Source organism: Hermetia illucens, chromosome 2 (assembly GCF_905115235.1).
Source record: "Hermetia illucens chromosome 2, iHerIll2.2.curated.20191125, whole genome shotgun sequence".
Classification (NCBI taxonomy): Eukaryota; Metazoa; Arthropoda; class Insecta; order Diptera; family Stratiomyidae; genus Hermetia; species Hermetia illucens.
The window spans coordinates 127,957,951-127,980,778 of NC_051850.1; the positions used below are offsets into that span (position 1 = coordinate 127,957,951).

At 38.8% G+C, this 22,828-nt stretch overlaps 1 protein-coding gene across 1 annotated transcript in view; it reads right to left on the bottom strand.

Moving 5' to 3' along the window:
- Positions 1-971: 971 nt before the first annotated feature.
- Positions 972-22,828, bottom strand: part of LOC119649333 — a 157,447-nt gene continuing 135,590 nt past the window's right edge. The window contains exons 4-5 of the mRNA XM_038051437.1: positions 20,844-21,142; positions 972-2,380 (exon numbers count right to left, since the gene is read on the bottom strand). Coding sequence (XP_037907365.1) covers positions 1,669-2,380; positions 20,844-21,142 — 1,011 coding nt within the window. The 3' untranslated portion in view covers positions 972-1,668. The remainder of the gene's footprint in view (positions 2,381-20,843; positions 21,143-22,828) is intronic.

The following is a 22,828-nucleotide window of genomic DNA, read 5'->3' on the forward strand; positions in this document are numbered from 1 at the left end:
CCGGTATCCGGTCTAGGCCTGTCTTAATAAGGAACTCCAGACATTCCGGTTTTGCACCGAGGTCCACCCATTCGATATCCCTAAAAGCTGTCTGGTGTCCTGACCTACGTCATCGCTCCATACCAGGCAGGGTCTGCCTCGTCTTCTTTTTCTAACATAGATATTGCCCTTATAGACTTTCCGGGTGGGATCATCCTCATCCATACGGATTAAGTGACCCCGCCCACCGTAACCTATTCAGTCGGATTTTATCCACAACCTGACCGTCATAGTAGCCCTCACAGATTTCGTCGTTATGTAGGCTACGAGATCGTCCATCCTCATGTAGGAGGCCAAAAATTCTTCGGAGGATTCTTCTCTCGAACGCGGCCAAGAGTTCGCAATTTTTCTTGCTAAGAACCCAAGTTTCCGAGGAATACATGAGGACTGGCAAGATCATTGTCTTGTGCAGTAAGAGCTTTGACGTAAGCTGTAATAGGCTCTGTTGGCTGCCAACAACCGTGCGCGGATTTCATCGTCGTTACTGTTATCGGTTGTGATTTTCGACCCTAGATAGGAGAAATTATGAACCAAATTGTCACCAACGTGGGATCATAAGGGGATACCTGATTTTTCCTATTTCTTTGAATTTAAAAACGTTCTTAGTATAATACATCATTTATTCTTTGGAAAGTATTAGAGGGTCAGTTTAGATATATGTAGTTATTCAGATCAATGTTTCTTTTTTATTTTTCCTATTATTTCTATTGTTGTTCTATATGATACTTACCGATCATGTCTCTTTATTATTGTTTTTTTTTAGCTTAATCAGGCTATGCTTCAACACTTAATGTTGTTCAAGTGATAAATCAAGATTAAATATCCACTCAAGCACTAAGCCCGGGGGCAACAGGTTGCCGCATATTATCTTCTTCCAACGATGATTATCAAGCCTTAATATGTTCTAAGGACATAAAATGAAAAACTGTACATACGCCATAAAAGTTATTTTATTACTGCTATATGATTAAAAAATATTTTAAGCACAAGAGTAAGCTAAAGTACAGTTAACTTTTTTATATTTTTCAGATTTTTCCAAAATTTTTGGAAAATTCCTTACTTAACTGTTAGCCAACATGCGCTGACTTTGTGCGGAAGCTGAAAGTTTATATTTACATGTAAATCTAATATCAGCAATAACTTAAACTTCCGCATACCGAAAAGTAACTTTTAAAAAATGATTTAAATCCATATTCAGTGGGTTAGTCTATTGCAGCGGTGGAAGATATTTTATAAAAGGATAATAGATTCATCTTTACAAAAGTGGATTTTATTTCCCCGAACACTACAGTTGGATTTGTGCACCGCAGGATCATCTCATCTGCAATCAGAATAGAACTTTGTCATGATCCCCGAACAAATGTGCTTTTCCATCGCAAGAGTTTTCTGCAACTGGATTGGGTTTCTATCATGAAAATAAGTACGTTTTAAATAAAGCTGTTTTTCCCCAAATGTCATGTCTGGACGTAATAGCTTTTCAAAGTAAATCGATTTGTATCAATTTTATTTTTGAAATTCGAACGCTTTGGTGGACTTGTTAAATGCATCTGATTTGCGCGTGTTTATATTTCTAGTAAATGCGAATTTAAGCTTTCTAGCTCCTAACGATTTTTCATTTTAAAGATAATCTTAAACCCAAAGTACTGCTGATGAAGATTCTTCCCCTGATAAGCTAGAAAATAAGTGAAGACCAGGTCGGGGTGGGACTACTGGAGCAGAGTCCCATCTTCGATGATTTGGCTGGGGTAGCCCTGTTGTAGTATGTGAGGCCTTCAGTGTTGAATTTCTACTTTCCATGCTAAATTCAGTATTCGATTCACTCGAATCATCTGATTGGTGGCTAATCATAGTTGAATGAAGCGGAAGACCGATTTCTTGGAAAGAGCTTATGGAGCTAAAACCACTTTCGTCTTCCGTAGAGCAAATAGCAGTTTCCTTGTTCGGGGGAGAGCAATTCTCCTCATCCGTTTCAGTTTTCGATGAAGAGGTTGAATGCACGGATCCATCAGTACTGCTACGTAATGAAGATCGCGATTCGCGCATATTCAACTTTCGTGAAAATGTTAGGCAAAATGACTCTGGTTCTGTTTGGCGGGAGGTTTGCTTCGATAGTAATTTCGAAGAGGAGGACTTTTGTTGAATTTGGCCTGGTAGCGGGCTTGATGAATTTGCCTTGTACTGCGATGCCAATGATGGTTTCGGTTGGGTTAAATCTGGTTCTTGCGTATGGAGCAGATTCTGGGCGGTTCGCAGAAGGCGAAACGCTTCTTGGGCAAGTTTCGCCGGATGGAATTCGTTCGCGGCAAGCTGCGATGATGAATTTCGTTTCGGCGATCGCTTCCTGCAAGATAGAAGAAAAATATATTTAGCTTTGATAAATCAAAGGAAATTAAATATTTATTACTATTTCTATCAAAATGAATAATTTGCTTGAATCGATTTTCTAGCTGAATATCCCTCCATTTGCCCTATATAATTTTAATCGTGAAGTTTATAATGTTGTTCGAAATTTAGCCAATTTGGCATCAGGGATATGGGTGTATGGAACGAAAAGTTTTTTTACTAATTCTGAACAAAAAGTGCTTCTGCCATCGGTTTGATAAGGAAAAAAGTGGAAAATGCACATTTAAAGTCAGGTTCCGTTTTCCTAACCCATCCAACTCTATATAGAAGATCTTGATAAAATTTATACTCAAGAATTTGGTATCAAAGAACATATTTTTCAGTGTTGGCTTTAATTAGTAAATTGATTAATTGATTAGCTTAGGATAATCGTTACTCGTCATAAACATTTTAATCATTAATAGTGACTTTTTGCCAACACTGACACCACTCCAAAATCATAAACAAAATCAACGGCAGAATAACTCTCAGCAATCGATTTTGCGTGGATTAAATATGCAAGAGCAAAGGGGTGTGCAACATTTCCCTTTGTTTATGTTTATTCTGCTTATAGCAATCAACCATGTAGGTCTTCTTTTCTGCTAATGAGGATTCACCTAGCTCAGCAGTGAAGAAAATCAACACCGTCTGAATAACCAATCCTTAAATTTGTTAACTTTTGCCGACCGGCTTTCTTGAAAATCTGTCAAGCCATTCATCTGATAGACTCAGCCACAGCTTCAGGAATTTTCAAGTATATATGCCCAAGTGAAATGCTTCACGAGAAAGCGGTCCAAAGTTGAAGAAGCCACTTCTTACAGTGAAGCTTAAAAATGACAGATAAATTCCGCGAATAAGTACATACACTCCTTTTCAAAATTATATCCGCACGGCAAAATTCTAAGTTCTATAGTTCTCGATATAGATGCAGCTGTCTCATTTTTTCAGCAGTTAGTGTAATAGTCTGTTGTTCGAAATATACCGACTAACGGTGTTAGTCGCAACCGTTCAGAAATATTTCACAGAAAACCGGTTTTGTGCTATTTCAAAAGTATAACCGAGCGCGACTGATACTGTTTGTAGGCTGCTGAAAAAACATATTTTTGTAAAATTGTTAGTTTCTTTTGATCGATTCTGCTCATTAATTAATTTTTTTTAAATATGCCACGAGGGGTTAAGCTTACCGATTATGAAAAAGGGCAAATTAGTGCCTTATTTAAAGAAGGTATATCAAAACGCGAAATAGCGTCAAGAATAGGCAGATCGGATCGAGTAGTTCGTAATTATTTAAATAATGTGGACAATTACGGTACTAAAAAGCGAAAAGGAAGACCTAGAGTGCTTTCCGATAGAGATCGACGTTCCATAAGCAAAGCGAATTCAAATTCCACGAACAGTTTAAGAGGCATAAGGAACGAATGTAAGCTTTCTGTATCGATTCCGACCATATGGCGGGAAATAAATCGAAATCCTAATCTCGTACGGGAAAAAATGAGGAAAGCACCACGATTACAGCAGCATCATAAGGATGCTCGACTGGAATTCGCCCGAAATAACATGTCACGACATTGGGATCAGGTATAACCTTTTTGTTGGCGGATGTTTTCAGCAAAATTTTCTTTTATTTTTGATTAGGTAATTTTCTCTGATGAGAAAAAATTTAACTTAGATGGTCCGGATGGTTTTGATGGCTACTGGCGAGATTTGCGTAAGGAACCACGATATCTGTCCAGAAGGAATTTCGGAGGTGGGAGCCATTTGTAGTAAAGGTACAGTGCGTCTAGCATTTACATCGGCGAGAATGAATAGCCAGGAGTACCAGAATGTTCTGCAGGATAATCTCCTTCCTTTTATAAACTCTTTTGAGGGCAATGAAGTAATTTTCCAGCAAAATAATGCCAGCGTACACGTAAGTAGGTCCATTAAAGCCTGGTTGGAAGCGAATTCCATAGCCACACTTGAATGGCCAGCCTGCTCACCAGCCTTGAATCCTATAGAGAATGTCTGGGGATGGCTAGTCCGACAGATTTACTCCCAGGATAAAGAATATTCTTCCAGAAATGAGCTGAAAGAGGCCATTGAAAGAGCAGGGCATGAGTTGACACCACAAATGCTCTCAAAATACATTCATTCGATGCCTAATCGAATTTTCGAAGTGATTAAAAAGGGAGGAAACACTATCGATTATTAACCCATGAGTTAGGTCTGCCCATTATTGTTTTATTTATTTTTTATGTAACGAGGTAATTAATGCGGTTATATTGTTATTATTGTTTTATTTATTTTTTATGTAACGAGGTAATTAATGCGGTTATAATTATGAAAAAGGACAATTTTACTTTTTTTCTCAATTTGTTATGTTTTTACACATTTTTTAAGCTTAATTGCTATTTTTAGGTTTCATTTTTGTTACATTATGTTTGTTTTTATACATTTTTGAATTTAATTTAAGTTTGGTTATTTTCACATCTTTTCATAATAAAAAAATTTACTCAGTAATCATGCGGTTATAATTTTGAAAAGGAGTGTATAAATCTTACATTGTTGGTTCTGATAGCAAGCAGTGGACATGGACACAGAAAGGTGAGGTACTGGGCGCTCGATATTTTACATCGACTGTAAAATTTGACCGCGGCTCCCTTATGCCTTGGGAATGTATGAAATCAGTGCAAGAGGATTATGGGCAGAATGACGGCATTGGAATACTTTTCCATTTTAGACAAATGTTTACTAGAAACCTTAAATTCATGTGCTATTTCTTCTACGAAAATTTTTTTTCAGGAAAATAACCCCAAACACACTGCCAGGTTTCCTAGGGAGTAGCTTGCAGGTAAACTGGATTGGTCTCTGGACTAGTGTTTCCCCTTCTCCACATTTAAATTCGATAGAACATCTGTCAGGCATTTGAGACGAGAACTGGTCAAAGTGCAAAAGGTCCCTACCAACGATGATGGTAGGTGGACACTTTGTAAGAAAAAATGGGTTGAATTATCTCAAATTCTTTACAAAAAATTAATTGGAAACATCCATGACAGAATAGTATGAAGCCTCAAAAGATTGATCGAGTACATGAAGTTCCTTTCTTATGCTTTATATGATTTACGGCTGGAAAAAAGAAGATGTTAATACTAAAATTGTAAGTACCCCTCCAGAAAGCAAACCTGTCTCTTTATCAGCTGTAACTAGTAGTAGCGGTAGCTAATTTAGTGACAGAGAAGGACAGGGCTTTCCACAAGGAGAATTCTGCAATCCCCTTGAAGCTCCAATTGGGGTTGTTCATTGCTAATTTTGAGCCTTCTCAGGTGATTGTCAAATTGAAGTGCATCCTTCAACAGAAGACACTTTTGACATAGTCAAGAACATTAGTGGTGTGCAGTGTTTTAGCTGCTAGAATTTACTTAGAACTATTCGATCGTAAAGAGGTGCGCACACGCAGTACAAAAAACCATCTTTGTGGAAAATATCCAAGAAGGTCAAAAACGGAAACCTCTAACTGCAGCAACTGCACTCAAATAGGCATCCCTCCCGCTACCGCAGGTGTTCCGCCATATAAGAACGTTGTTTTCAGAAGGGAATCTGGCAAAATGAAAGCAAAGCGAAGTGACAGAGATATCACAGAGTTTGGCCAAATTGAGTCTTTCTTACGCACAAGGCTTTTCTTTTCATAAAATTAACCAACTAACCTGTTTATACTCCTTCTTCCAATCCTTTTTTAAATTTGATTGAAGCTTTTATTCGAAAATAATGAGCACCGACAGTTCGCTGCTATAAAAACAACCATGAATTTACGGGGTTAAATGTCGTTAAATTCAATTCACGTTCTCGATCTCACACGAAGAACGAGCTGACCTTAGACAGTAGTATTTCTTCAGTCTGGCGTCAATGTATCATAAATGACAAAATTATGGCAAACTGATCGTTTAGTCTTTTTTTATGGGAATTAGCGATGGACTGATGAAAATTGGTATTTTCAAATAAATTCTGTAGCCCAGTCTGTCTGTGCTACATATAAGTTGAGTGTAATGCATGGTTCGGATCTTTAAATAATGCAACAAATGTGGTTTTTGTCGTTTTTTAAGATTTTATGTAAAACAACAACAATCTTGCTTAAGTGGATCGATGATCCTTACACACTAACCTCTCTTTAAATGCTCTAGCTGGATTTATTAACAATTGACTATTTCCTGCCACCTTATGAAACCAGACAAAGCTTTCAGGTGCAAGACGCTACTTAACTTAAACTGATCTCATCTTACCAGTTGCACAAATTATTAATGATCACAAAGAGATCACAAAGAGAATTCGGACCATAGCTAAAATTAAAAAAAAAGAAATAATAATAGCTACCACCTCTAACTTATCGAACAAGGAAATCGGCGGGGCTATTATTTTGCTCACTGATTAATATTACTACACCTAGGAATATTACGTTCCTCCTCAAATCTTTAAATTAAACTTAGATTTGCCTCGACAAGCTTACTAGGCGGTTTCTGTCATGAATATAATTCGTACTCATATCGTGTTATGAATTGTATATAAGGGGGGAGTCACTTTACTCCTACGGCAGAGGTGAGGTAGCGTTTGATTAGTGGCCTCTGCCCAAGACGAAACAGCAAGTAGATGACTTTCAGTACAACTCAGTTCTCCATGATGTCACCACCTGACCTCAATCAGATTTTTCATAAAAAAAGGAAATAAAGCTAATGATTATAAAACACTACCCTTCTAGATTAATTGTCTGAGTATAATAATTCGAATAATTATGCCGGAATTCCGTAACAAAGAGATCACCTGCAAACTAGCAGATATTAAACACAGATCCTGCAACTCTGTTTTTACAAAGAGCAGGAAACCCATCTGCGGTGATGTTAGAAAAGAGAAAGTCTTTGTCGTATCCTTTGAGCGGTAGGTCAATGCACCTCCTCACCGAAACAGCTCGGTTGCAACTTTCATTCATTCAAATTTCATCTGCGTCAACTGTTATACTCTCGAGCTCCTTTCTTGGGAATCCTTCAACGAACTCGTCATTTTTTTGAATTTATCACTATTCACAGCTGTTACTAAAAATCTAAATAGTAAGATGTCAGCTGGGTCTGACGAAATTTCTAACTTTGTTGTCAGGAACTCTCGCACACCTTCAATAAAGCTGCATAAACAAAGGCTTATTTCACCCCAGAATTCGACGTTCATCAATAAACATTAGTTTTCAGAGCATCGTTATCAATCTGGATATAGTCCAATACCTGAGAACAATGGAACGACATTAGGTAGTTCGAAAACGATAATAACGGTTACTTCTCCCTATTATTCAATACAGCATTTTATTTGATCCAGCCTGCCATGCTTTCTCCCAACAACAGGTAAGCAGTTATAAAAAACACTGTTTCTTTTTATGTCGAGGCTGACAAACTGTCATCCACTGTCAAGTCTGCTCTGAAAAATGAAATTGCAACCGAATGGAGGAATTTGAGTACCATTCGGCGCGCAAAATCGAAAAAACCTGGGCGGCATCGAGCGGTATTTTTATTGTCCGGGGTCATGGGACACGAAAACCCTTGTAGAGCTTTAACAGAACACTGCTCCTTAAATTACAACATGGCGAAAATTGGGATATTGGTTTCGGCTATATGTAGCTGATATGAGAAAGAGGGGGCAGTACTCTATATACAGTTGAACGGTCTGCTCAGATCTCAGATGAAGATACCTTGATAAGATTTTCTTCAACGAAGACTCGCAAACCAGGCGCAGGTGGGAAGTCATTGGATACCCTATTTGAGCGGATAATACAATGAACCTGACAAAAGACGAGTTTTTGAAGTTGCTTCTCTCCCACCAAACTTAACTAAGTTTATATCTCCGGCAGTCGAATTACAGGACAATACTGATGGAAGTCCCTTAAGCCAGTCATCCTCTGCTTCTTGATTCCTGCACTTTCTCCAGATATAATTTTCCCATAGATCCCAAGACAATATTTGAATCGCTACAGACAACCAGTGCGCGTTCAAGCTTCTTGTGACTTCAAGGGCCTTCTCCTTCGATATTGGTCTGCCTATGGGGCGACCATTTCCTGTCACTAAACTGGACTATTCTACAACAGTTGATGAGTTTGATATATATTTGCATGGTCTGTTCCTCTCAATACTTCTACTAAAACTAGCTTCTAACTTCTAAACCGTCTGCCCTTATCTGTTCAAGTAGGAGATAAATTACGATGAGGAATTTGAAATTTAACAGCAGATTTGCCCTCAGAGAGGTATTAATCTCAATCGGTCATATTTTTTTAGAATTAGCTCCTTTTTCTCTTTTTAAATTTTGAAAAACTAAAATTGAGAACATGTATGTGGTACTTTGGATAAAACTACTCTAAGCAGACACGTGCGGAGTCTAGGCAGAAAGAACTGAACTCACTACAGTAGCCAGGGAGTTACACAATCTTCAAAACCTGGCTTGCGGGAGCATCAATGGAGAAATGAGGACATGCCCAATGGCATCCCTGGACGAGGGGCGATCCTCAGAATAGCCGGGAGTATCAGTGAGTCGGGGAGCTGCCTAAATCAAAGGAAAATTGATATTTTTTCTAGACGGCATCCCAATTACTAATACTAAGGGATAACATGACAGCGAGGTTTCATTTCGATAAGAAGTTCGAAACACGTTGGAGCAACGAGGTAGCTTGCGATCAAGGGACTTAGGTTCAACCAGGTAAATGGGAATGCCTTGAGAGACTGAATACGCTTGTCTCGCACAATGAAGTCTGGGTATTCTGGATTCCACGACATGCTGGGTTAGAATGCAATTAGGGAGCGTACGAACTGGCCAAGAAGGGAGCAGGGACGCCTCTAAATGGAGCAGAACCCCCCTCTGGAATCGGAAAACGGTTTCATGACTACGGCATGGAAAAGTAAAGAACTATATTGAGGCGACATACCAGGAATGAAGTAGTTCAGATAGAAGAGTCTCCGGGTTATAGTGGGAATACTCCTGACTAAACTATCACTTGAGATGGATATCCCTAGCTTTACTTTAATTCTTTTTAATTTATTATTTTCAGCAAATAATTACGTGGCTAGATGAAATATATATAGCATTATCGATTGTGACAAGTTTGAATAAGTTACAATTTGTCATTTGATTTTTAGAACCAGGAGAGCGATCTTGTCTGACACACATTAAGCATTTTAATAAACGCGTAAATATAAAGTTTTCTTTCATTTTGCAAAAGAGTGTCAAAATCAAAGTGTTAAAAACAGTGTATGGTGATAACCTGGAGACTTTGAAAAATCTGGTGATGGTGTAAGTGATTTTAAAACAGAAATCGGTCGATTTAAGATGAGTAAATGCTGGGAAGTTTTTCCACTTGAAAAACAGACGAACACAGGCAGGAAATGGCAAAAAAGCTTGGTTCAAACAGGCGATTGACAGTTCGCGACATTGCCGAAGAATATCCTACGGGCCCGCGTAAAGTATTTCAACTAATAATTTGCAAATGGAACAGGTGAGTATGACATTTGTTCTTAGCCTTTTGGCTGGCGATCAGTAGTTTATATAAATATGAAGGATTGTCTTGCAGCAAATTTGGACTTATGAAAAACCAATAACTATAACTGAAATTTGGATGTATGGATACGACCCTCAGATGAAAACATAGAGATCACAAGTAAAAATGAGCGATTTATCTCGTCCTAAAAAAGTACGGTAATCAAAGTCAACTGGAAACCCATGTTTATATTAAAACAGCCTACTCTAACGTTTGGGAAACAATATAGGGAGAAAGAAATAGAAACAAGTCGAGAAACCGGAAGCTGGGCGCTTCAGGTACGAAAGGTTTTGTGTATTTCTTAGTATGTAGCACGTAATAAATGCATATACATGTATACATGTATTATGTGAGAATATTCACTTTCGGATGATATTGACATTCATAGTCTTGAATTTGCAAGGAAGCGACAACTTTGACGTATTATAACTTTGTTAGTAATAGTGCAATTTCGACCAAACTTGGTGAGATCATGCTCTATGTTATACTCTATATTACTGCGAGATTTCATGGTGCCTACATGAACTTAAGGGGGGTTTTGCGGCCAATTACTAAAAATTATGGTAATATACTATTATTAACTTTATTTGTACAGATATCAGTATGGAAGGTATTTCGGAGCCCAGGCACCATATAGTGGCAGCTGCCTGATTTTTTTCAGATTTTTCGGTTTGGTAGTTTCGGAGAATGGCCCCCTTAAAGGAATGGTCACTTTCAACCCCCTGCACTCCCCACCTTTCCAACAAATGTCAAAACTAAGACCGGCTTCGAAAAGTACTAACCGAGACCTTTAATTTGATACCCCACATGAGTATATTTGATGCAAAAAAAATTTACACCCCCCTTTTGCATGTATGGGGACCCCCCTTAGATTCGACGTAAAAGGATGTAACTCACTGTATGCGTGAGCGTTCACAGTTCCCATCTTTCTACCAAATTTGGTGTCAATCGCTATAACCGTTTCCGAGAAAAATGCGTGTGACGGACAGACAGACAGACAGACAGACGGACAGACAGACAGACAGACAGACGGTAAACCGATTTTAATAAGGTTTTGTGTTTACACAAAACCTTAAAAATGAGCTGGTGGTTTCTTCTTGCATCACGACGACGTGTCCAGCCAGACCTCGTTTCGGATTTGTAAATTTTTAGCCGAAAAGAAGGTCCCGTGGTGAAACGCTTTAAGACCATTAGCGACATTAGGAGGGCCACGACAGACGAAATAAGGGCCCCTTTTCAGGAAGTCTTGCAGAATGCCTCATGCAAGGATACCAGCGTTGCGATAAGTGCATCGCTAACTAAAGAGAGTAATTTGAAGGAGGTTAAACCAAATTTGTATTTGTAAATATATTCGCTGTATTTTTCCATCACACCTTCAAATGATCAATTTAATATCGAAGCGTAATGAGTATCACAGTAGAAATTCATGAATGGGAATGAGTTTGTAATATTTTTAAGAGAAAGCATGACGAACATGGACTCAGTTAGTCAAAATTGTGTTCTAATTTAGTACAACATATGCAATATTCATATAAAGCAACAATCCTCTATACGGGTGGCATTTACATATAGAACATAGCTACTACTACATATTATATATTCTGAAAGTATCGTATGAGCGCATTACCTGTTTGCCAGTAGCAAACTTTGATATCTTTAATTTAGATACTGTAAATAGCTTTCGGCATGACAAAATGATTTATGATGTATTACTATGTAGAACACATTTCAAAAACCGTATTTTAATTCAATAAGAAAGATATGTAAGTTGGCTCGTTTCTAATAAGCATAAAACCCCCTGTGACAGTTTGAATGATGGTTCCTGTGCTCAATCTGGCTCAATCCCATACGTATAATTAATAATTCCTCGATATCGAAAACTAAATTTACACATTCTACGTCCTAAATACTACAAGAACGGCTGGAATTTCAATGCATTTGCGTAGCCAGAAAAAACCAACACAAAATTGGAACGCATTCCTAATTCTCAACAACATATCCTCAGTGATTTTAAGTTGAGCACTTAAGAAATTTGTTCAGCATCTAGAGATGTGCAAATAAAATGGTAATGCTGCCTTTGTTACGAATATAATGTTGAAATATTCCATGTCTTCGCAATTCGTCATAATGTTTGTGTTTGCATGGTTACGATTTGCACAGACGCATTAAAGATATGGTAATGAAAGTTCCGCCTAATTAATGTGTTGATCATGGAATGCTGTAGCCAACGTCTTGTACATTTTAATTTAGGACAAATCGGAGGAATTTGAAAGTCTAAGAAGGAAACACAAAAAATAAGTAATCAGGTGAATATTATGGAACAGTCTGAACGGAAGCAAGATTGAGATCTAGCCTAAGTCGCAACGTGTTATGTTGTAACTTAAAAACTTGAGAGGCCCAAAATGTTTTTAATCAACCATAGCATCAGATACTCAGACCACAACAGACTCACTGTTATCCCTTATCTATTCAGACATTTTCCTGGCTGTCTCGATCAGGTCAGGTCTTTGTGAATATAAGGAAGTCTACTTAAAGTAGAGAACGTGTAGTCTTTGTTGCAGAAAAGTGTACTTTAGGTCTGAGAAAGGCAGACTATTCCAAGTAATGTAGGAGTACCTTCTCCGTTTCGTCATATTGCAAACGATTGAATTCAGAATAAAGAAATCTGTGACAGTTTTCTCGCAAACATTCAGTCCGGATGGCTCAAGTGGTTAGAACACAAGGCTTTCGTACGGAAGGTCGCGGTTCAATACCAGTCCACTCAGTTGTGAATGAGAACCTGAGTCAAATCAGGGTAATAATCTCGGGCAAGCGTAATGCTGACCACATTGCCTCCTACAGTGTGCTGTAGTGTATCGTTACGGTCTTGAATGAAGTGCTCAACATACTTCAAGGTCCTGATCCAATATGGGTTGCTAACCAACGATTATTATTATAAGGTATCCAGGGACATAACGACTAATCGGCGAATATCTGAAAATATGTATTATTGGAGATATATTTGAAAATCATATGAAACAAAAGCATCAGAGTCTCCTTAAGTCTACCAAGAAATTTACATTTAGACGCATTGTTGTATGACCCTTCTTAATAAAGTAACAATATAACTTTCATGTCAAAGTACTAAGTCACCCCATTCTCAATCGATGACTCTGCCTTATGGCACAGAGCTGACAAAGGAGAAAGAATAATAACTTGAATTCAATAGACATAGATACTTCCAAGTCAGCCTGGTAGCTTCACCACATTTTCTGTCAATAAATACTACCAATGCAGTAGATACAGGAAGCACGAAGAAGAGGCTAGTGACGAAAAGTAGCCCGAAAAATATTAAAATTCCGATGTATCGAAAGTAGAGAAATAGCAAAGTATACGAGGTGACCGCAAATGCTCACTTAAAAATCATGATTTAGGAGGGCAAGGAAATGTCAAACAATTTTGAATACTTTTTACCTGGATAGTGATATTCACTGTCTCAATATAGGTTAGTTCGCAGGCTTGGTGGACTTCAATTAGCGGCATTTTGAGGAAAATTACACTTTCAAAAATATATATTATAGTTAAGGATTTGAAAGTTATAATCATTTAGATAGATTGTTTCTTGTTTATTCCTCTTTCCGTCACGTGCATTTTTCTAGGAGGCGGTTACAGCGATTCACACCAAATTTGGTAGAAAGCTGGAAACTGTGAACGCTCACGTACACAGTGACTTACATCCTTTTACGACAAATTTAAGGGGGGGGGGGGGTGTAATTTTTTTTTTCATCAAATATAGCCAAATATTGGGTATCAAATTAAAGGTCTCGGTTAGTACTTTTCGAAGCCGGTCTTAGTTTTGACATTTGTTGGAAAGGTGGGGGAGTGCGGGGGGTTGAAAGTGATCATTCCTTTAAGAGGGTCATTCTCAGAAACTACCCAACCGAAAAATCTGAAAAAAAATCAGGAGGCTGCCACTATATGGTTCCTGGGCTCCGAAATACCTTCCATACAGATATCTGTACAAATCAAGTTAATAATAGTATATTACTATAATTTTTAGTAATTGGTTGTAAATCCCTTAAGGGGGGTCATACTAGCACCACGAAATTTCGCAACAAGATAAAATATCACATAGAGCATAATCTCACCATCTCACGAAATTGGACTATTACTAACAAAGTTATAATACGTCAAAGTTGTCGCTTCTTTGCAAATTCAAGACTTTGAATGTCAATATCATCCAAAAGTTGATATTCTCACATAATATATGCATATATTACGTGCTATGTACTAAGAAATACACAAAACTTTTCGTACCTGAAGCGTCCAGCTTCCGGTTTCGCGACTTGTGTATATTTCACTCTCATTGCACTTCAGTTTCGTGATCATCATAGTTAACGTGATAAGCCTGCTGAAGCGAAACAACACAAAGATAAACACAGATGTGGATGAAAAGCCAGAATTGGCTGTTGAAGAAGCGAGATGGCTGTATATTTTTTTGTAATATATTTGCTACGACAATTGTGCATCTTTCGGGGTTCTATAACTTTCAAACTTTCGGCCACATCCAAGTTGCATCGCATATTTGTTTCATCAATCTTATCATCACTCCCTCAATTAATAAACAAAATTTAAGCCGGCCAAGATCGGCTTTAGGCCTGAATTTGTATTCGGTGCATTTGTCCTGAATATAACTCATACACACGTCGTTTTTTTGAATTTATATACAGGAGTAAATACCATCTTGTAGCCACTTCGGTCGCGCCCCTTCCAGGTCAAAGGTGAAGTAGCGTCTGATGAGCTGCTTTTGCCCTGGATGAAACCGTAAGTCTAATTTTTGCATCTTGGCTGCTGGACTACAACCGAAGACGCATGTTGCTTCTCAACTGGTCTGGTCCGCCATCAGGTGGGTGGCGGACTTAGGACTCTCTCAATCCCTAACCAAAATTTAAATTCCAAAACTATTTTCCTTTTCAGCTATTGATCTGGAGTCAGCTTGCGGAACGCATGCTGTCGAAAAGCTCCCTTTCGTGTGCTGATTAAGCTGCTGATGTTCATTCAGTCTGGCGTTATTAAAAAAGTAATTGGGACAGCTAAGGGATGTTAAAATAGGAGAAAAAGAGGGTATATGGCATATTATTGAATGCATTCTCTTCTCAAATTAACCTTGGAAAAGGCGAATGAAATCCCCCATATCGCAAGGCTATGAAGACTAAAATCTGCCTACGGATGTGTTGAATTCGATAGGAAGAGGGCGAATTTCGTGGAAAATGAAATTAGATACTTCATTTTTTTCTTAATATATAATGCATTCTGCTTAATTGTTTAATTTCATCACCCCTTTGAAGGAAAAATTACACCCTTTTCTCCTCCAACCATTATCACGTTTGGTAGCGCAGTCGATCAGCCAATGTTGTTTCGATCAGCCTTGCGGTTGTTTCCCACCGATTTAAATGGGACGTACTAGAATATCCCAGTTTGTAGCTTTACATATCACAAGCTGTTACATGAAGCCTGTTATTGAAAGGGATTAATTTGCAATTTTGTATCCTCCTCTGTTGAGTGCAGTACACAAACTAAAATCGGGCTTATCAAAGTACAGAAAGTTCGAAATATTATCCAAACGGGGATATAGAAAATCTCCTGTTAATAAAAATAAGATAGGTAAAAACATAATTCCTGTTTGTTAAAATACATCCCCTTAGTAAGTGTGGGCCACTCCGAGCGAGAACTAGAAGTTCTTGAGGCCAAACCCTGTGTACAATTCTAAATTACGTGTACGATGAATCTATTATTAAAAAGGGGCAGCTAAGCTTTGTTCATTTTTCATTTCTTCTAAGAATTTTTTCCAATGGAAGCCATGGATCGTACAGTTTTTTAAAACTTTGACTTGCAATATAATCAAAATTTACGATAGTCAGATTTTTCCACTGACCGTTCCAATGACCGTTTTGATTCATGTTTCCAATTAGTGACAGCAGATATTTGGAACATGATTTTATTGTGGCTAGGAAGGTGAATGCGTTTATGAACAGAGTGTTGAACACCCGAAAAAGTACGCCGTGGGAATACGAACTAAATACCTCCCCGTCATACAAGAACTAACCTGGAACCGTTTGACATATTACTTCGGGCTAGAACTACGGTTCTCACGTTTTGAGGAGGGTTAAGTCAAAGAATTCATCTCTCCAGTCGTGCTCAATCTTGTTTGCAACAAAAATAAGCCGAAAGTAATGCGTAACACGACTTCATCTGCTAGCGGTCCTCAGCATTTCTCGGACAACAATATCTGCAGAGAGCTCCCCTGTGACTGCATAAAGTTGCTGACGAATCTCATCTCACCTTCTACAAGAAAAAAGAGTGGGCATTTAGTTAGTGTACGTTGCCGCTTTTCAACCACTTTTCTTGGATTACGTTTCTTAGCAAGGGAGGCACTGTGGTCACTCCCTCGACCACGATCACAGTCGGTTCTGAGACAGGACGATAGGTAGATGTCAAACACAAAGCTCCCAGTCTCTATGTTCGGACGAAGTGCGTACGATGCACCTCAAGTACATCAGATTACACCTCTGCGCCTTAGGATCTCCAACACTCATCATGAGCCCACTGAAGGTCTAGAAACCAGAAAAAGCTTTGTCTGCTACTACTTTAATTTGCTCGAACAAGCTCATCTTCGGTCCAGTGTTAACCCAAGATACTCAACTTGGTTTTGACTCTATAGTCAACTCGCCGAGCGACGTGGGGCGCACGGTCGGGATTGCCTTTCTGGTCAAGAATAGCGGATAGTTGAGTGGTTAGAGCACAAGGCTGTCGTACGGAAGGTCGCGGTTCAAATCTCGCTGGTGACAGTGGAATTTGTATCGTGATTGACGTGACGTTGGATACCAGTCGATTCAGTTGTGAATGAGTACCTGAGTCAAATCAGGGTAATAATCTCGGGCGAACGCAATGCTGACCACATTGCCTCCTAGTGTACCGTTACGGTCTTGAATGAAGTGCTCTAACACACTTCAAGGCCCTGATCCAATTTGGATTGTTGCGCCAACGATTATTATGATTATTATTGCATCAATCAGCCATCCGCTTACCCGTTATGGCATCTGCTTAACAGTACATCCCACAACAAGTGACGAGGTGCAGGGCTTCTAGCATGTTGTCTTGTACCGGTCCTAGGACACATCCCTGCACCCCGACATGATCTCCATCTTCTTCTAGCTTGCTTCCGTCTCAAAGAGTAGGGAGTGGTCTCTCAGATAATCCCTCTACATGTGCAAGAGATAGCTCAGCACGTGGAATGATCTTTCCAATCTGTTTCGCCTATTTTGGCATCGAGTGTTATGAGCAGCATTCCATGTCGAGTTTGACAACTGCGTGCCTAAGCTCGATAAATCGCATTCTCGACCTCCATAACAGCATCCACCGTGGATCTTCTTGGTATAAACCCAAACTGCCTTGTGGATAAGCCCATGCAGCCCATATCGCTTCATCGAGTTTATTCTTGATGAGTTTTTCGACGGCGTCAAGAATTCACAGCGGTTAGTATGCAGACGGCGGCTAAGGGTCTCCTTTTCATTTCCTGAGCGCAAATGGCAAGGAAAAATGCGCTCCTTCAGACACCTGTTGATTGCGTCGGACGTGCCGAAGGTGAAATATTAGTTTATATATTTCTGACGGGATATCATCACCATCCGGTACTTTCTTATTTTTCATATTTTTCCTCAAGATCTTTCATGGTGAACATCGGGGACTTCTCGATGCCTACTTCGCTGTCGTGCAGGATGCTGAGGAAATAATGCCCGTATAATGGGGTCCATCTGGCGGGTATTATGCAGAGTTATAACCAACTCCTCACCGATCCTCATTTACCTCGCTGACTACGTCCCCACAGCAGCGAGTTTTGCTTTCGTTTATCGCGCAGTGGAGTCTCCTCCTGGTTATAGAAACATGGAGTTTAGTCAATCAGAAAGCTTACAAGGAAACAACGAGCGTAATTGCAAAGACGAACTGAAGATATGCCTTTTACAATTTACCCTGTTTAAAACAGTCGACTGGGAAAATAATGTAAAATGAAAAAATTGAACAACCTTGTTTAGGATAGAACAAGTAGTCGCGATAATATTTTTGCAAAAATAGAGTTATTAGTTTGTGGCATATATGAACATACGTAGAAGAATAACCCAAATGGATGAACAATATAAGATGGGGACTGACCCCATAGCTACGACAGTTGGCTATCGAAAACGGGCAAAGATTGCTTTCTGAAATGTATGCACACTCCTCGACAACGGTAGCGAGGGTCCTCAGAATGCTCGTTTTCTCCAACTTGAGCGGGAATTCCAATGACATAAGGTGGGCATTATGGGCCTAAGCGAAGTAACATGTCGGGGCTCTGGAGAGTACTCCTCTGTGCTTTGGTACTCTGGAAAGCCAAATATGATAGTAGCAGACGCGAATCTGGTGGCGAGTAGCTTCTGACGGCTACCACAAGGTACGCACTCTTGACCTACAGACAGACATTCTTCTAACTGTAAGATTTGGGACCAGGAGAATTATCACAATTGTACAAAGCTACGCAGCATCGGAGACTTCCGATATAGTGAAAAAGGATGCTTTCTACGCGTTTAATTACTCGCAGTATAGGGGAAGTTTCCTAAAGGTGACATTGTGATCGTAATGGGTGATCTGAACGCCAAGGTGGGATCTGACAACACCTTGCTCGGATGTGTGATGGGAAAACACAGTCTTGGCAACCGCAACAATAACGGTGGGAGGTTCGAGGATTTCTGCAAGTTCCACTGCTATAACGTCACTTCGGTTTCAACTGACCGATGCCGTACGAGCAATCGGAGCGAACATTTTGCGATCAGCAGTAGATTTAGGAGTTGTCTCCTAGCTGTGCGTAACAAGGGAGGCGCTGATATTGGCTCCGATAAGAAACACCATCTGATGGTCGCTTACGTTCGTTTGCGTGTTGCGTTCGCCACTTCTCGCAAGGTTGGGGAGCTGTGACCCTTTAAATCTAACATCGACCGCTTAGGTGATAGCTAACCTACCGATCGGACGGCATATATACTAAGTAACCCGCCTGAAAATATCGACGAGTATTGGACTGCCATCAAAAATGCTATTATAACATTTGGCTGACTGCGGAATCGTGGAAGCGGATCGATGAACGGAAGGGGTCGAAGGGCTCTACTGACCGGTTTGAGTGTTGGCGGGCGTGACGCGCTTGGAAACCGAACGATATCCCGAGAAGTTCAGCGTAGTGTACGCCATGATAGGAAAGAATTTGCTATTGCGTTGGTTAGGGAAGCAAAACATGCTGCAGATCGCGAAGAGTTTAGAACTGTATACCGCATCACGAAAGGGCTTGCATGGCTTCAGCTCCGGATCCTCCTGCATTGACCACATTAACACCCTTCGGATCATTTTGGAACAGTGCAGGAAATTTAGATATTCGCTAAACCTGCGCTTCATCGATTTTTAGAAAGCTTTCGATAGCGTGAATAGGGAGTGTATCTAGGCTCTACGTAGGACGGGCGTTCCGGGGAAACAACTATTATCAGAGCGACATGTGATGGTGCAAAATGTCACGTGCTGCATCGAGGCTGAAGGGCATTTCAAGTAACCGCGAGCGATAACGCGTGGGTGTCGTTGATGCGCTATACCCCACCAAGTGCCATATTTTTATTTTTTTACAAAAAAAATGAAAATATGGCACGTTGATCTACCGCTCTATGGCACCGTTGATCTATAGAATAATGCAGCAGCAGGATTAAGGAGAATTTGAGTCCGAAGCTTCAGGATGGACGTCAATATGTTTTCATAGCATGAAAACATAGAGTTGCTATCATCAGTTAAAGATATAATTTTGTAAAATAAAAATTTAAGCGATAATTTTCAAGTCGGAAGTGTTAACTATATAGACTATTTATTCAACTCAATAATCTACTTATTATTTTCACTTGACGTGGACATTTCCGAATATGATAGCGTTGAAACATCTGCATTTAAAGGAAATGCACAACATTGAGGACAGGATTGAATTTGTTAAATATATATTAACGTTGTTACAAATAAAACTATTATTTTTAAATATCTTTTAAAAGTGCATATCTTCACCTTACTTTTGAGGATTTAATGATAGTTCGTTTAGCTCTTTCTAAATGTTTTTCCTGTCTCTTTTACTTTGCTTCCTGACACTTTTCAGGCAGATTACTTCAGATATTAACAATAAAGATGTAGATTGCCAGAATTGCAATTTTGGAGCCTCTGACAAACATTTACTTTTTATATACACTCAATACTTTCGCTGTATTTGTTCATTTTTGCCAGATATATTTGCAAAAATTCAGTCATGCCTGCCTTCATACGTTTCGTCGCTCTCCCACGCACTTATCTTTCAGTGCGACTTCTGACAATCGGGTTTTCGATTTACCGATGAAAATCAAACCTTTTCCAGGTAAAATATTTCGCGAGGCGAGTCATGTTGCTTCCTCTCTAGCCAGCTCTTAAACTTTCTGTTTTTAATAAGATTTAAATGAAACTATACCCCCTTTATACATATTTACTTATTAAAAACAATTATCTTGGGTTAATCCAAAATGGGACCGTGGTTTGCTTTTTACAAGTTTTAAAGCAGAACCGAAAGTATGTTTTATCTTCATTAGTTAGCTTATTAATTGTAGTAAGGTACTAGTTTAAATTTACAAAATTAAAATAATATAACAAAAGATTTTGTAGATGGGATATGTAAAAGAGGATTTAAATGCAAAGAAAATTACGATAAGATTAATTTCATCAGAAAAGACCTTGGAAGATATTTGACAAAGAGTCAGTTTGGTAATTTGTCTGACGTGTTTCTTATTAATGAGTCCATAATAGTAGGAAGAAAATGTTGACTTACCACGTATAATCTCTAAAATTATTACAGGCAACAGCGGCGGGCAATGATGACACAAATGTTTCGTCCATATTTTTTCCGGGACAATATTTTAAAGTTCCATCTATCAAATTTGTACTGCTCCGTGCTCGTGCTGCTGTTGAATTATTTTCGCAAGGCGAATCATTGCGACATACATAATGTATACTCTTTGATCGTGCGATTTGTTCAGTTTGTATAGAATCCAAATTATGATGACAACGTTCCAAGAACCGAACAACTTCTTCCATTACAGCGCGGTACATTTCACGACTGGCCTCAACCTAGAAAAAAATGATGAATAAAAAATTTTCATTATTAATATGTGCGTTGAGAATGGAATGATTGCAATATTTTTAAAAGCATCATAATTGTTTTGAGTCTTCATTGCCTTCAGAAGTACAGATAAAAAATTCATATTTTAATAAAGATATTTTGTTTCGCAATGATACAACTAGACGAAGTACCTTTGAGAAGATTGTGTTGCCTCGATCGTCGGAATATAGGAATGTCGAGATTACAATCTTGCTGAGGAATTCATTTAAATTTAACAAATAAGAGAAGGTCAACAAGTCCCTTCTCTTCGCTCATAAATTTTATTGTGAGCATACATTTGTTGGTTAAAAGTGATAAACACAGAAAGCCATGATCATATTTTGCTTTATAAATTATGTTCTCATTAAATTCTGAAATAAAGAATTGTAAATACAGGACGAAGAGGAGAATTATGGCCGTGATATTTTTATTACAAGAAACTCCCCGCCTCATAATTTTTTGAGGGGCTTGATGAAATATTTATATATGACATACAAGACTTCAGATAAATGGTAATTCCAGAAACTCATTCCGCAAAGAAATTACAAACAAGTCGGAATACCGGAAGCACGCGCTTCGGGTATAAAGGTTTTGTGTTATGTAAAAGACGCACATTTCTCTGTCCGTATATAGCTACAAATCCAACATAATCCTTCATATTTTTCCAAACTACGAGACATACGTACATATTAGAGCCATAGATATCATGCTCACCCTAAACAAACAAACTGCCTATTACCTGCTGTACACATATATGCACATATCTAAATTTATCGTACCCATATTTCCGATTTACGTCTTATATCTATCTGAATTAGGCACTAGCCGCAAAGTTCATTAGCACGCATATATTATATACCTACATATACACATGTCTGGTTGACAAATAACTAAAAAACTAAAACAAAATAATTGTCTGCGACCCAATTCATAAAAATTCATTTCGTTGTGGTATTGACGAATTGATATGTGATGATGACGTCATGCGGGTTGTAGAGTGCACGAAATTCACAAAAAATTGTAAAGTTTCACCCCCAATAACTTTGTTAATAATAGTTGGATTTTCTTCAAACTTGACCAAACTGTGCATTATATTCTTCGTTACACTCATGCCAAATTTTGTATTTCTGGGATGAACATAAGGGGGGTGCCGGGTAAATTTCTAAAATGTGGAAATATACTATTATTAACTTTATTTGTGCAGATATCGGAACCGGATATATTTTGAGGCCTAGATTTCGTAGAGATGCACCACTGTGATTTTTTCCAGATTTTTCGGTTGGATAGGTTCTGAGAACGAGACCTGTTACACTTTTTGTGGGTCATATTTTCAACCCTGACTCCCCTATGTTTCATCTAATATCAAATATTGAACCAGATTCGAAAAGTACTAATTGAGACCTTTCATTTGATACCCTACTTGGCTACATTCTGTGAAAAAAAAATTTGCACCCTCCATTCACATGTACGGAGAGCCCCCCCTTAAACTTAACGCAAGATGGCGCCACTTACTGCATGTAAAGGGATCACCAGATTACATACTCTCACCAATTTTCGTGACAATCGGTCTAGCCGTTTCCGAATAAATCGGGTGTGACAGACAGACAGACAGACAGACAGACAGACAGACAGACAGACAGACAGACAGACGGACA